Source organism: Callithrix jacchus, chromosome 4 (genome assembly GCF_049354715.1).
Source record: "Callithrix jacchus isolate 240 chromosome 4, calJac240_pri, whole genome shotgun sequence".
Taxonomy (NCBI): domain Eukaryota; kingdom Metazoa; phylum Chordata; class Mammalia; order Primates; family Cebidae; genus Callithrix; species Callithrix jacchus.
This window is the reverse complement of record NC_133505.1, coordinates 9806008-9818815: the sequence shown is the minus strand read 5'-3', so window position 1 is coordinate 9818815 and position 12808 is coordinate 9806008. Positions and strand designations below refer to the sequence as shown.

The 12808-nt window shown below is 40.4% G+C and overlaps 1 protein-coding gene across 13 annotated transcripts in view; it reads left to right on the top strand.

The window, feature by feature from the left end:
- CDKAL1 (CDKAL1 threonylcarbamoyladenosine tRNA methylthiotransferase) overlaps nucleotides 1-12808 on the top strand; it is a 736106-nt gene that overhangs the window by 434496 nt on the left and 288802 nt on the right. For all 13 annotated transcript variants that reach the window (XM_078368217.1, XM_078368209.1, XM_078368220.1 and 10 more), the window contains one exon: nucleotides 8191-8357. In XM_078368217.1, coding sequence (XP_078224343.1) covers nucleotides 8191-8357 — 167 coding nt within the window. The remainder of the gene's footprint in view (nucleotides 1-8190; nucleotides 8358-12808) is intronic.

Sequence of the window (12808 nt, the reverse complement as noted above, 5' to 3'; positions counted from 1 at the left end):
TATCAACTGATAATTAATATTTTCTGGGAACAACGAACTGCATTACAGGCATCTAATCATCTTTCCTCTTCCTCCTCCTTTGTGTCTCCATAATGTTTGGACTGCTAGCAGTGGAGCCCGTTGTGATTTTTAAAGACAGAGTAACACCTCTCTCAACTCACATCCTGCTGAACCACAAGAGGACCTGTTCAGAGACACTGCTGTCCATTTCTCTCTGGGGGTATTAAAAACGCCCATATATGGAGCATAACGTCCTGTGGTGTTAAGAAGATAAACTTAATCTGCTTCATTGAGGCTTACTGCAGATTTTAGAGATGGGGAGTCAAGCGCCTTGTTTCCAGGAGGTGCATCATCTTTTTATGGTGCTTAGTTTGTTTTGAACTTGCCACTATTTCCAGATTCCTGCAGAAGTATGAAAATAAACAGCATGCTTTCTGGTTATGACCTTTTGAAGGAAAGAAACAAGTTGCTTTTGTTTAGCAACAGCATTAGTGTATGCCAACGATTTTTTTCTGTAATCGGTATAATTACAGATGTCAGTATATTCTGGAAATACCATCGCTCTGTTAACTCTTGTTACTAAGGCAGTAAAAAATAGTTTAAAAATCTGTTTTCCGGGCGGTTGATCTGCCTGAACTTCTTTGTAACTAAAGAGAAAGTCATACCTCTAAGTGAAAAGCTGGTTTGTGTTCAGTTGCGGTGCTGGCCAGCTGTGGTTGAAGGGTAATAGGGAACTGTAAGCAGGACTGCTAATCTTGTCTTATAGTTAAGAGACTATGCAGGAAACATTGCTACATTCAAGCTGCATTTCCATATTGTCCGTAGAATATTCATTTGGTATTTCCTCATTGCCTAATACATAACCTCCTCCACTTTTGTTCACTCTGTGTGTGTGTGTGTGTGTGTGTTTGTATATGTGTGTTTATATGTATGCATGTATATTTATCTGTCTGTGTTGGAGGAGGTGCTTTTCACATGTTAGCTGAAATATACTTATTCTGTGCATCTCTTTTTTATTTTAACTGAATGTTGATTGATGAAAGCAAAATTTATTGAGGTCTTGCTGTGTGCTAAGCATCACAATAGGTCCTAGACGTACGTGTTTTAGATTGTTGCAGCTCTGCCTGGGAAATGCTTATTTTCTCTCGGGGAAGACAAACCAATAACTTTCATTTTTTTTTTTTGAGATGGAGTTTTGCTCTTGTTACCCAGGCTGGAGTGCAATGGCGCGATCTCGGCTCACCGCAACCTCTGCCTCCTGGGTTCAGGCAATTCTCCTGCCTCAGCCTCCAGAGTAGCTGGGATTACAGGCACGCGCCACCATGCCAGGCTAATTTTTTGTATCTTTAGTAGAGACGGGGTTTCACCATGTTGACCAGGATGGTCTTGGTCTCTTGAACTCGTGATCCACCTGCCTCCGTCTCCCAAAGTGCTGGGATTACAGGCTTGAGTCACCGCGCCTGGCCAACTTTCATTTTTTTTGAGACAGAGTTTTGCTCTTGTTGCCCAGCCTGAAGTGCAGTGGTGTGAGACTGGCTCATAGCAACCTCCATCTCCTGGGTTCAAGGGATTTTTCTGCTTCAGCCTCTCTAGTAGCTGGGATTACAGGCATATGCCGCCATGCCCAGAGACAGGGTTTCTCCATGTTCGTCAGGCTGGTCTTGAACTCCCGACCTCAGGTGATCTGCCCGCCTCAGCCTCCCAAAGTGCTGGGATTACAGGCATGAGCCACCGTGCCCAGCTCAACAAACCAATAAATATAACACACTATTAACAGAATTATGTACAAGAGGATCGGAAGCACAGGAGAAGAGCATGTAAATTAGTCTCAGTTGTCACAAAAGTTTCATGAAGAGGTATTTTTTTTTTTTTGAGACAGAGTCTTGTGCTGTCTCCCAAGCTGGAGTGCGTTGGTGCGGTCTCAGCTTACTGGAAAACTGTGCCTGGCTAATTTTTGTATTTTTAGTAGAGACGAGGTTTCACCATGTTGGTCAAGCTGGTCTTGAACTCCTGATCTCAAGTGATCTGCCTACCTCTGCCTTCCAAAGTGCTGGGATGACAGGCATGAGCACTTGGCCTCAAAGAGGTATTTCTTATCCAAAAAAGGGTAGAAGTCATCTTAGGTAGAGGAAACAGCGTGTGCTTAAAGCACAGGGGCCGGAGCTGCTGTGACTTGCTCAGGGAACTAGGCTAGAGTGAAAGCGTTGCCCAATGTCAGGTCTGCTAACCGCAGTAATGGCATTGTGATTACAGTGTTCCTGATTTGGAAGATACATGTGATGTATTTAGAGGTGAAGAACCATAATGTCTGCAATTCTGAAATGCCTCCGAGGGAAATATTCATGTGTTTGTGTTTAGAGAGAGAATGCTCACAAATGTGGCCAAATGTTACTGAGTCCGGGCAAAGGAGGTACAGGCGTTCATTGTACTTAGTCTTCAAATTTTTCTGTCAATTTACCATTGTTTAAAATGTTTAAATTATAGAATAAAAAACAATTCGGTCACTAATACATTTCTTTAAGTGTGCAGAAGTGGTATTAACATGTCATTTGGAGTTAGCTAATAATGATCTCTGTCTTTTGTAATATTAAGTTCTTTATCTAAAAGGAAAACATAAAACCTATTTCTGTCCAATAATAAGATCAGAAGGGACTAACGGGGTTATGCCGTCTAACTATTAAATGAATAGGCTAAATAGGCATGGCTGTGTATACCACTGTCTGCCCTTACCCAAGGTTTCATTTTCTGCAGTTTCATAGTCAAAAATGCTAAATGGAAAATTTCAGAAATAAATAACGCATCGGTTGTCAACTGCATGCTATTCTGAGTAGTGAGATGACATCTTGCGCCGTCTACTCCATTCCTCCCAGAACATGCCTCATCCTTTGTCCACCGTATATCTATGCTGCGTGCACTACCCAGCCACGAGTCACTCAGTAGCCATCTTGGTTATCAGATGAAGAAAACATAGTATATATAGGGTTCAGTACTATCCCTGTTTCCTGCACCCACAGGGAGGGCAGGTCTTGGAACATATCCTCCCCAGCTAAGGAGGAATTTTTTTTTTTTGAGATGGAGTCTCACTCTGTTGTCTAGTGCAATATCGGCTCATTGCAACCTCACTTCTGGGGCTCAAGCTATCCTCCCACCTCAGCCTCCCAAGTAGCTAGGACTACAGGCATGTGCCACCATGCCCCACTAATTTTTATATTTTTTGTAGCGGTGGGATATATATCTTATTATTTAGAAGCATCTCCATTGAAGAAACATCCAGGACCTTTCAAGTGCTTAAGCAAAGGATCATATTAATTTCTAAAAAAAAATTTTTTTTTTTGAGATGGAGTCTTGTTCCATTGCCCAGGCTGGAGTGCAGTGGTGCAAACTCAGCTCACTGCAACCTCCACCTCCTGAGTTCAAGCGATTCTCCTGTCTCAGCCTCCCAAGTAGCTGGGATTACAGGCACCCACCACCACGCCTGGCTAATTTTTTGTACTTTTAGTAGAGACGGGGTTTCACCCTATTAGCCAGGATGGTCTCAATCTCCTGACCTCCTGATCTGCCCACCTCAGCCTCCCAAAGTGCCAGAATTACAGGTGTGAGCCACCGCGCCTGGCCTAATTTCTGAATTTTCTGAGATTATTTTTTAAGAAGAAAGAACCCCTAAAAATCCAATTAATATGTACTGTGACTCTTAAAGCAGCAGGAAGTAAAAGTGGATAATTTAATGCCTATTAAATAAACAATTAATATATGTTTAATCTTTACTCCTTAGTGGGAGAATGAAAGCTGGAATCAGATGGTGGAGAGGATAGAATTGAGAGGAAAAAACAAAGGATGGGAACGGAAAAGTAAAGGCAGGGTGAGGGGCTGGGCGTGGTTGCTCACGCCTGTAATCCCAGCACTTTGGGAGGCTGAGGTGGGCAGATCACCTGAGGTCAGAAGTTGGAGACTAGCCTGGCCCACCTGGTGAAACTCCATCTCTACTAAAAATATAAAACTTAGCCAGGCCTGGTGGTGCACACCTGTAATCCCAGCTACTCAGGAGGCTGAGGTAGGAGAATCACTTGAACCCCAGAGATGGAGGTTACAATGAGCCAAGATCGTGCTGCATTACTCCAGCTTGGGTGACAGAGTGAAACACTTGTCTCAAAAAAAAAAAAAAAAAAAAAAAAAAGACGGAGATGGGAGAGTACATACTGGGTACTGTGAGGTAAAGTTAGCGGATTTTCCTAGAACTTTTAAGTTATGTGTAGTTGATGTAGGTTTCCCTGCCCTCCAGTGCCCTTTAACTGTTGATCCCCATAATCATTATTTACAGTCTTTGTATGTTTGTAGTCCTTATTTTGAGAGACTACTGATTGTGGAAATTTTCCTCAGTGATAGAGCAGGAACTACTAGAGAAAAGCCACTTCTCTGACCAGATGAAATCAGTCGTCACCCATATTTTAATTTATTACAATGAAACTCATAAATAAAGTTATATGAGTCATCATCTTTTGAAAATGAGTTTTGGCAAAGTTTGATTTTTTCAAAGAGGATTTTCTTTGTGATGAGACTGTTTTATTGAGAATATTATCCTTCTTTTATTATCAGACCTTTATGTCTTCTACGTTTTCTGTCTCCTGTCGTCTCAAATCGCTGTGGAGCGGAGATGGGAATCTGCCTTTGGGGAAAATGGCTTTGTGTTTCAACTGTATAGGCTGCCCTGTAATTGCTTGGGTAAGACGAAAATGGAATCTAATAACCAAACTTAAGGCTGTTTTCCTGTATGGTGCATTCTTTCTTCCCAGTATTTGCTTTTCCCTTTACCAAAATTAATGCATCAAAAGGATGGTAGACAATCTGATCAATATCATGTTCATTTAAAAAGTTGGGTAGACTGAACAATTTTGGGAAAACGAACAAAAGTCAGGTAGATAAACAATTTTCGAAATAAGTACAGTCTTCCCTTGGATGCCTAAAAACCCTGATTTCTGTCTCCCGCTTTCCTACCCCACCACTTTCTCTTTTTGCATGTATTTATTTTTACAGGCATGGGAGTTTTTAATGGACATTCACTTCTGTTTTCTTAGTTCTCCTGCCTGCATCTCTTTTTCATTTTTATGTGTTTATTTTCCTGACATACATTAATCCACTTCCAAGTTACAGTGCAGACTGGGACTGTCTTACTGTGGCTGACATTGTGTCCATTTTAAGCCAGCCCAGCAGGCCCTTCATTTTGGTCTAAGGCTGTGTTCATGAAGACTGTCCCATTGTATCCCCACCACCAACAGCGATGGATATGAAGCGTCCCAGACATTAGTCACTGCCCCCTTGCCAGCTGTTAGGTAATAGCGAGTTTAATAGTGAATCCGTACCTGTGGTGAGCTGGAAGAGCGGCAGGGCACACAGTAGGTAAGGGCCATATTGAATTGAGTGCTGCGTGTGCAAAGAAATATAGCTCGTAACTGAAGTCCTTAAGGAATGAAGCTGATTTCTGGACTTCTGTCCGTATGTCTGGCTAATTAAGTGTGGAGATATAAGCGTGTGTCCCAATGTGTGTCCATGAGTGGCTACTGGTACCCTCAGGTGCTCTGGTGACTTCATAGCAAGCGTGGCCTGGCAGGAACTGCCCATGCTGTGAGTAATCAGGAGACTTTCCAGGGAAAAGGATGCCAGGCATGGGGATTCCACATTTAGCATCACTTTTTGTATGAAATTACTTCCATATCCTAACTACTTGAGGGGTCCATTCTCATTAGGATTCATGCTTGAAATACACCCTGACAAAAGCTGAACTTTCTCAAAGATCATCTTTGACACATTTTGAATTGAATTGGCGAGGGAAAATTCTCCTCGAGTCCAGAGGTTTCACATTTTGCACATGCTCTTTCGTTCCATTGTGTTTTAAACCAGGTTGCTATTATATAGAGTATTTTAGCAGCCTTGATCTTGGCGACATCAAGACCATTATTCCTGTTATTGCTGATTTAGTGTTACAGCTGCTTCCTCTTTATGTGATTTAATTTGAAGTTTCAGCCCACCAGGGGGCTACTGGTCCCCACCTATGCAGCTTTAAGAGCTGGCTGCTGTTTCTGCGTGGATGTTATTTCCATTCCTATTCATAGCGATTTTTCCCCTTCTGTATTCATCTAGCAGCAGCAAGGCACTGTTCCAGGAACCCGCTCTCTCTACATAAGGCATAACATGGAACCATTTGGATGGAAAAATTATAAATTAAAATTATTCTGTTCATTTTAAAATATTCATATTGTGTTGTTCAAATGCCAGTAACTGGAAAATTATGGACGATGTCCTGTTTTTATAACCTCTTTCAGAATGTTTTAAAATCTGTTTATGTTGTTCCTTAGCAATCTCTTTTCCTGAAGTGGATTTTGTGATAAGATTTTTTTTTTTAAAAAAAAAAGATTGTAGAGTCCAGTGTCTGATGGCAGGTATAATATTAAAGACGGTACCACTAATTTCAGTCTACTTTTTAAATAGAAAAAGATTTATTCCATGTACAGAGTGTTTATAAAATTATACGCCTCTAAAAATAGCCTATGGACATGCCAGACTATTTCTTGGGAGGATAAAGCTTTTTATTAAATGATTAAGATTAAGCAAAGGTTTATTATTTCTGGAACTAGGTATTTAATTTAAACTATGAAAACGCACATATTCATAATATTACTGATTTTCAGATGCTAAAAATATCTTCAGCTTTTTAATGTATTGAGCTTTTTATTTTAAAAAAAGCTTTTAAAGTGAGCTTTTTTTCTGTGTATTCTGTTCTCAATGCTAAGTTATTGATTCTTTAGGGAAACTACAATCTTATTTCTATCCTTATATTTTCCATGTTCTGTGGGTGTGGAAGAGGATGTGGATGTCTCAAAAAGATAGGCAGGAAAAAGTGAAAATGTTTTTATGTGGTTTAGTTTTTTTGATAAAGTAATTATATTTCTTATGTTAAAGGAAAAAATAATGATGGGAAATCTTTATGCTGTGTTTTTCTCTACCTTTAAGAGGAGTGAAGATCTTTATTTTATGTTTTATTATTCTGTGAGCTTTAAGTCCATATTCACATAAAAGCCTGTGTTTTATTTGTTGTCTCTCTTGGCTAGGAATATTTAATGCCTTCTTGAAACTCTTCTGTTCTGTCAACTAAAGATAATTTAAAATTATAATTTTAAGACACTTTCTAGAAACTTACACTTTGGTTCAGGCTAAAGTCATCAGTTTGTGTGCCTGTGTGTGTGTGTTCTTCAGAAGCCACAAGCCACTTGAGCGTGAGCAAATTTCACAGGCTCACTTCATTGTTTGTTTTAGCCTTGTTAATCATCTGGCCTTTTAAAACAGGCTGATCATGTCACTGAATGTGGATTCAGAAAGTTCTATGTGCCATGAAAGCCTGAATGGCCCTTGCTAACTCTGTTTTATTCATTTGAAATAACATGAGGGGAATCCCAAAGTATTTCCTCTTGATTTCTGAAGCAATGTCATTGCAGGCGATGATATTTGAAGTCAGAACTCTGCATAACAACGACAAAAATACATATACATTTTTCTAGAGTCTGATTTATGGAAAATAGAAAGCAAGCTGTCAGTAAACAGGTTTTCCAACACAGACACTCAGTGTAGGCAGCAACCAACTTTTTTGGATGCAACAATGAAATGAATACTATTTTTAATTGAATAAGGAAGACAGACGAGAATAGTTGCTATGGGGAAAATGGGTACCTTATAATTAATAATATGTGAGTTAAACCTTAACTCCACTTGACATTTTTCCTTAGGTTGGTGCCATACTGATTAATGAGTTAACTGCTGATAGCGCTTATTCTGTGGAGTGACTGTTTCGGTCCCAGGGCTTAGAGTGTTCAATAAAATAGGTATTCTCTGAGGTGGGACTGAGGCTTTTGTCTCCATCAGAGTGCTTTGGGGTAAGCACCGTTGAACTGATTGGCTGCGAATGTTAATCACTTCATAGGACACACTGATCATTTGCAACATTGTTGTAACTCTCTGGTGTTCATAAAATGAACTTAATAACCCACTGGCACTGTGGGAATAGCTGCTTTCTCTCTGCAATTGAATACCCAGACTGCCCGAATAATGGTGTTGAGAAATACTGCATTAAAAAGCGAGCAGCTGTATGATGAAGGAAACAGCTCTGCCACAGATTTGTTAAGTATCTCCTTTGATTCACAGAGGGCGTTTGTGAGATATGGTTGACCAGTGAAGACACGGGGGCTTACGGCAGAGATATTGGCACCGATCTCCCCACACTCCTGTGGAAACTGGTTGAAGTGATTCCTGAGGGAGCAATGCTGAGGCTTGGCATGACAAATCCACCCTATATTTTAGAGCATCTGGAGGTAAGGAAAAGCACCCCATTTGCATGCTGCCGTAGACACTAACCAATCCAGACAGTGTGGCAGCCTCAGTATCTGCGCATGAGCTTCATTTAAAAACTCCTTCACATTTTTTTTTTGTAGTCCCATATTTCCAAGAATGCATCAAGACTTCCAAATCCCCTTCCTTGGCAGCCAGCACTTTCTCGCCATTAATTAACATTGCCCCAATTTTTTTAATACCTGCCACCGTGTCACAGTTCTTTGTTTCTTGTTTGTAGTCCTTCCATCTTCCAGTACATAAATTTGCCTCAGTTCCTCCATTTTGACCCCTGTGTGATTCAGAACTGCTCATACGTTGCATTAATTTTGCAGCCCGTAGTCGCTATTGTGTTATCCAGACTACTCTTAGCCATGTCAGAAATGGTGCTGTGCCTGAAGCTTGAGGATGCACTTTCAATATCATCCCTTCATCCGGAGATACATAGGGGTGAAGTGGACTCAAAGGGACACAGGGCAAGGTGCTCTGCCAAGTGACTCGTACATGCGTTACTGTGGCACCTGGATTCCCACGGTGACGCTTATCCCTGAATATGTGACATTTTCCTTCAGAGAGTTTTCCTTCTTTGTTTTTCATTTATTGACATCATGGCAATCACTGTGGACAAAGGCGATTCTGAGATCCCTGCCCTTGTTTTCGTACCTTTCCACAGACGGGGATCCTTACCCTTAAGTGGCTGTGTCAAACTAGACAAAAATAGGCATATTGTCCAGTTAACTGTGCTACCTGGTGCCAAATGACACAGTAAATATGAGCAAAGAATATGGACAGGGGAGCAATCGTATAAATGAGGAAGTACCTGCTAGGACACATGATGGTTACTAGAGAAATAAAGTAATTACCTTAGTCCCATGGTCACGGACGTAAAATCTGATTAGTGCTGTTGGAAAGTCACGTGTAAAGCATGGAAACAAGTCACTTTTATTTTCTATCAGGTATGTTCTTTGCAGTATGTTTGCGTAGAAAACTAACATCCCAAAAAGCTGAAAGCAGCCACAGTTGCTGAAATTGAATGCAAATGCTAATGGATGGCTAACCATTTCAAAGGTGTTTTGTCGATTTCATGTTAAGACTCTACTTGTTGAGGTTTCTGTTGAACAGCCTCCTTAATATCAACAACCTATTTCAGAAATTGTGAAAACAGAGTTAATAATTTGATGGTTAGTTATAAATATATAATGAGGTAGCTTAGCAATTTTAATTTTGTTATTTACATTTTTCTGGCTCGCTCCTTCCAGTAAGGATATATGATTTATATGTTAAGTTTAGTACTTTAGAAAGGGTGGGATGATTATGATTTGCTATTTAAAAATAAGTTGCAGGCATGTCAACTTTTACTTAACGCTTTGACTCAACACTTGAAAAAGCAAAGTGATTCTCTGTTAAAAAAAAAAAAATCAAATATGCTAAGAGCCGTGACAGTCGTGCTGTGTTTGCAGTAAATGTGAGGCATACATCGTGAAGACCAGGAGGTTCGCTAGATGTGTGGTGGGTAAAAAGGGAAACAGGCCCCGTCAGTATAAGGTGTATGATAAGCGCCAGTTATTTTGATTTGGAAAAGATCTGATCAGGGATCCAGGGACCCATAACAGATAGAGAAGTTCAAGTAGGAAGAAACACAGGGGAAAGCATTCCTGTGTTGGCTCTGAGGGTAACTAACCCAATACTCCATGGAATAAATTCAGCATTTTAATTGATTACAAGATTGCAGCAGCTAATCCTGCGTGTATAGCAAATCCTAGTGCTCAGAGCCTGAAGTAGCGCCAGACTTCTTGACCTCTGAATAGATGCTCCAGGACAGCTTCTAAAAATCAACAAAAGATGTGAAATACAACCTTATACTTTGCCTGGAAAACACTAGATGTTTAGTTCAGAGATCATAGTTGGAGTGACAGCAGGTTCTGATTGTCATGACATTCTATTTTTAAAATTCTTTGAAGTATGTATCGTGTTGGCCTTTCCTCCTGCATTATCACTTTGTGGCAACAACCTTGTTATATCTGTCTCTGGATCTATCCCACTCAGTAGTGGCTCAATAAATGAGTGAATACGAGAATGAACAAAGGAAGAGCCAGCCAGGCACAGTGGCCCAGGCCTGTAATCCCAGCACTTTGGGAGACCGAAGCGGGTGGATCACTTGATGTCAGGAATTCGAGACCAGCCTGGCCAACATGGTGAAACTCTGTCTGTACTAAAAATACAAAAATTATCCCGGCGTGGTGGCGGGTGCCTATAATCCTAGCTATTCAGGAGGCTGATGCAGGAGAATCGCTTGAGTCCAGGAGGCAGAGATTGCACTGATCCAAGATTGTGCCACTGAACTCCAGCCTGGGCAACAGATCAAGACTGTCTCAAAAAAAAAAAAAAAAGGGAAGAGCCTTCTTCATAAAATAAATTGTAGACTTGAACTTTGAAATCCTAACCTCTGGCCAGAAGAGGCAGCAAAAGATGATGAAGTAAATGAGTTTCAAGGGTGAGACTTGTTCCCCACGGAAAGCCACCCACTCCTATGCACTTTATGTGCAGGAGGGAATCCAGGCTGTGGTACCACACACAGGGAGAAGGCCGTCCAAAAGAAACAGAGCAAAATGGAACAAAGGTATGCAACAATCAAAGGTCTACACCATCTCGAAGTCAGAGCTTTTACTGCTCAAACTCTTCCTTTGTCGGTTTGACCAGACCTTCACACCTGGCTGTTTCTTCTCATCCTCCTCTGCATGGCAGAGCACAGAGCACTCAGGATTCCACAGACACATCCTCATGTAACAGAAAAGGTGACTGAGCCCCAGAAGGCTTGCAAGGCTTCCCAGTGTCAAAAGGGGCAGTAGGGAAGGGAGGTCTGGTGCTGCTCCTCGGTGCTTTGCACAGCAATACCTTGTAAATTTCTATTTTCCTCTCACTAGGCATAGACCACTCTATAGAAATTACTTTATTTATCTGAAGGGTGCCGAACAGAGTTTGCCAATACGAAAACAACAAGATAAACACAGAAACAATATAACAGCAAATGAAGGTGGTGACTTTCTTAACTGTAGGGATTGAAGGAATCCAGTCTTGAAATAACTACCCTGATGCTTTAATACCTTCAGGGCAAGGGTTTCTTGAGAATTTTATAGGTAAACTCAGCCTTCTTGTGTTTTTGGAAGATGCTTCACGCAACAGTCTTTAATTAGAGAGCACTTGGCTGGGCTGTTTTTCTTTCTCTTCATTCTCTGTTCACTTATTCACCTGACTTGCAGATTTAAAAAAAAAAAAAAAAACCCTTTTACCAACTTTTGTTTTTTTAAAATGAACAGTTAAAAGAGAAAGTTAAATAAAGGAAAATACCAAAGTTTTTATCATTATTTAAAAGTATGCTGAGGAAAGATACATCTGTTAAGAGTACATTTTATTCAATCTCCATAGGAATAGAGGATGCATGTTACACTTAACACATGATCACTTTTCAGGTTTCTTCAAGAGTCTAGCATTGTGTGTGGCACTTTATATAGTAAATATTGAATACATGTGGAGTAATAAAAGGAAGAGAAGGAGAAGTGTCTGTCTGGAACATCTGCAAACCTTATTTTAATATCAGTGCCCTTATAAAGCAATATAGGATTTATTTAAATTATTATATAGCTGACAAGAGATACCTCAAACATATAGATTGTGAGAAAAACACCCCGGAATTGAAGAAACATATCTATGAGCTTATATAATCCTGTAGTAAACTTGCATGTGATAATAGAATCAATAGATAAAACAGTAAACATGCTTTATGGCATCTTAAAGTCTTTATTGCCTAAATGCTAAGAATAAGCCCTTTAGGACATTCAGGGTACTTGATTTTTCTATTACATTCTTATTCCTTTGTTCCTTCAGTAGTACCCTTATGATGCCTTCATATATATATATATATATATATATATATTTTTTTTTTTTTTTTTTTTTTTTTTTTGAGACAGAGTCTCGATCTGTCTCCCAGGCTGCAGTGCAGTGTCCTGAATCTTGTCTCACTGCCACCTCCGCCTCCTGGGTTCAAGCAACTCTTCTGCCTCAGCCTCCCGAGTAGCTGGGATTACAGGCATCCACCACCATGCCTGGCTAATTTTTGTATTTTTATAGAGACGGGGTTCCACCATGTTAGCCAGGCTTGTCTTGAACTCCTGACCTCAGATGATCCACCCGCCTTGGCCTTCCAAAGTGCTGGGATTACAGGCATGAGCCATCCCTATCCAGCCTGAAATTTTTACATCATCTTTTTCTCGTTGTATACTTACCATGTGATGATGGTAGTAATGTGTTAATCAGACATACTAATATTTGCTACTAATGTGTTGGCTAATATATTGCTCCTGTAGTGGCAAATCGGATGTATTTTCCCTGTGTTTGCTTTCCTATTGAAATTGCTAATGTAATAACCCTCGCATAT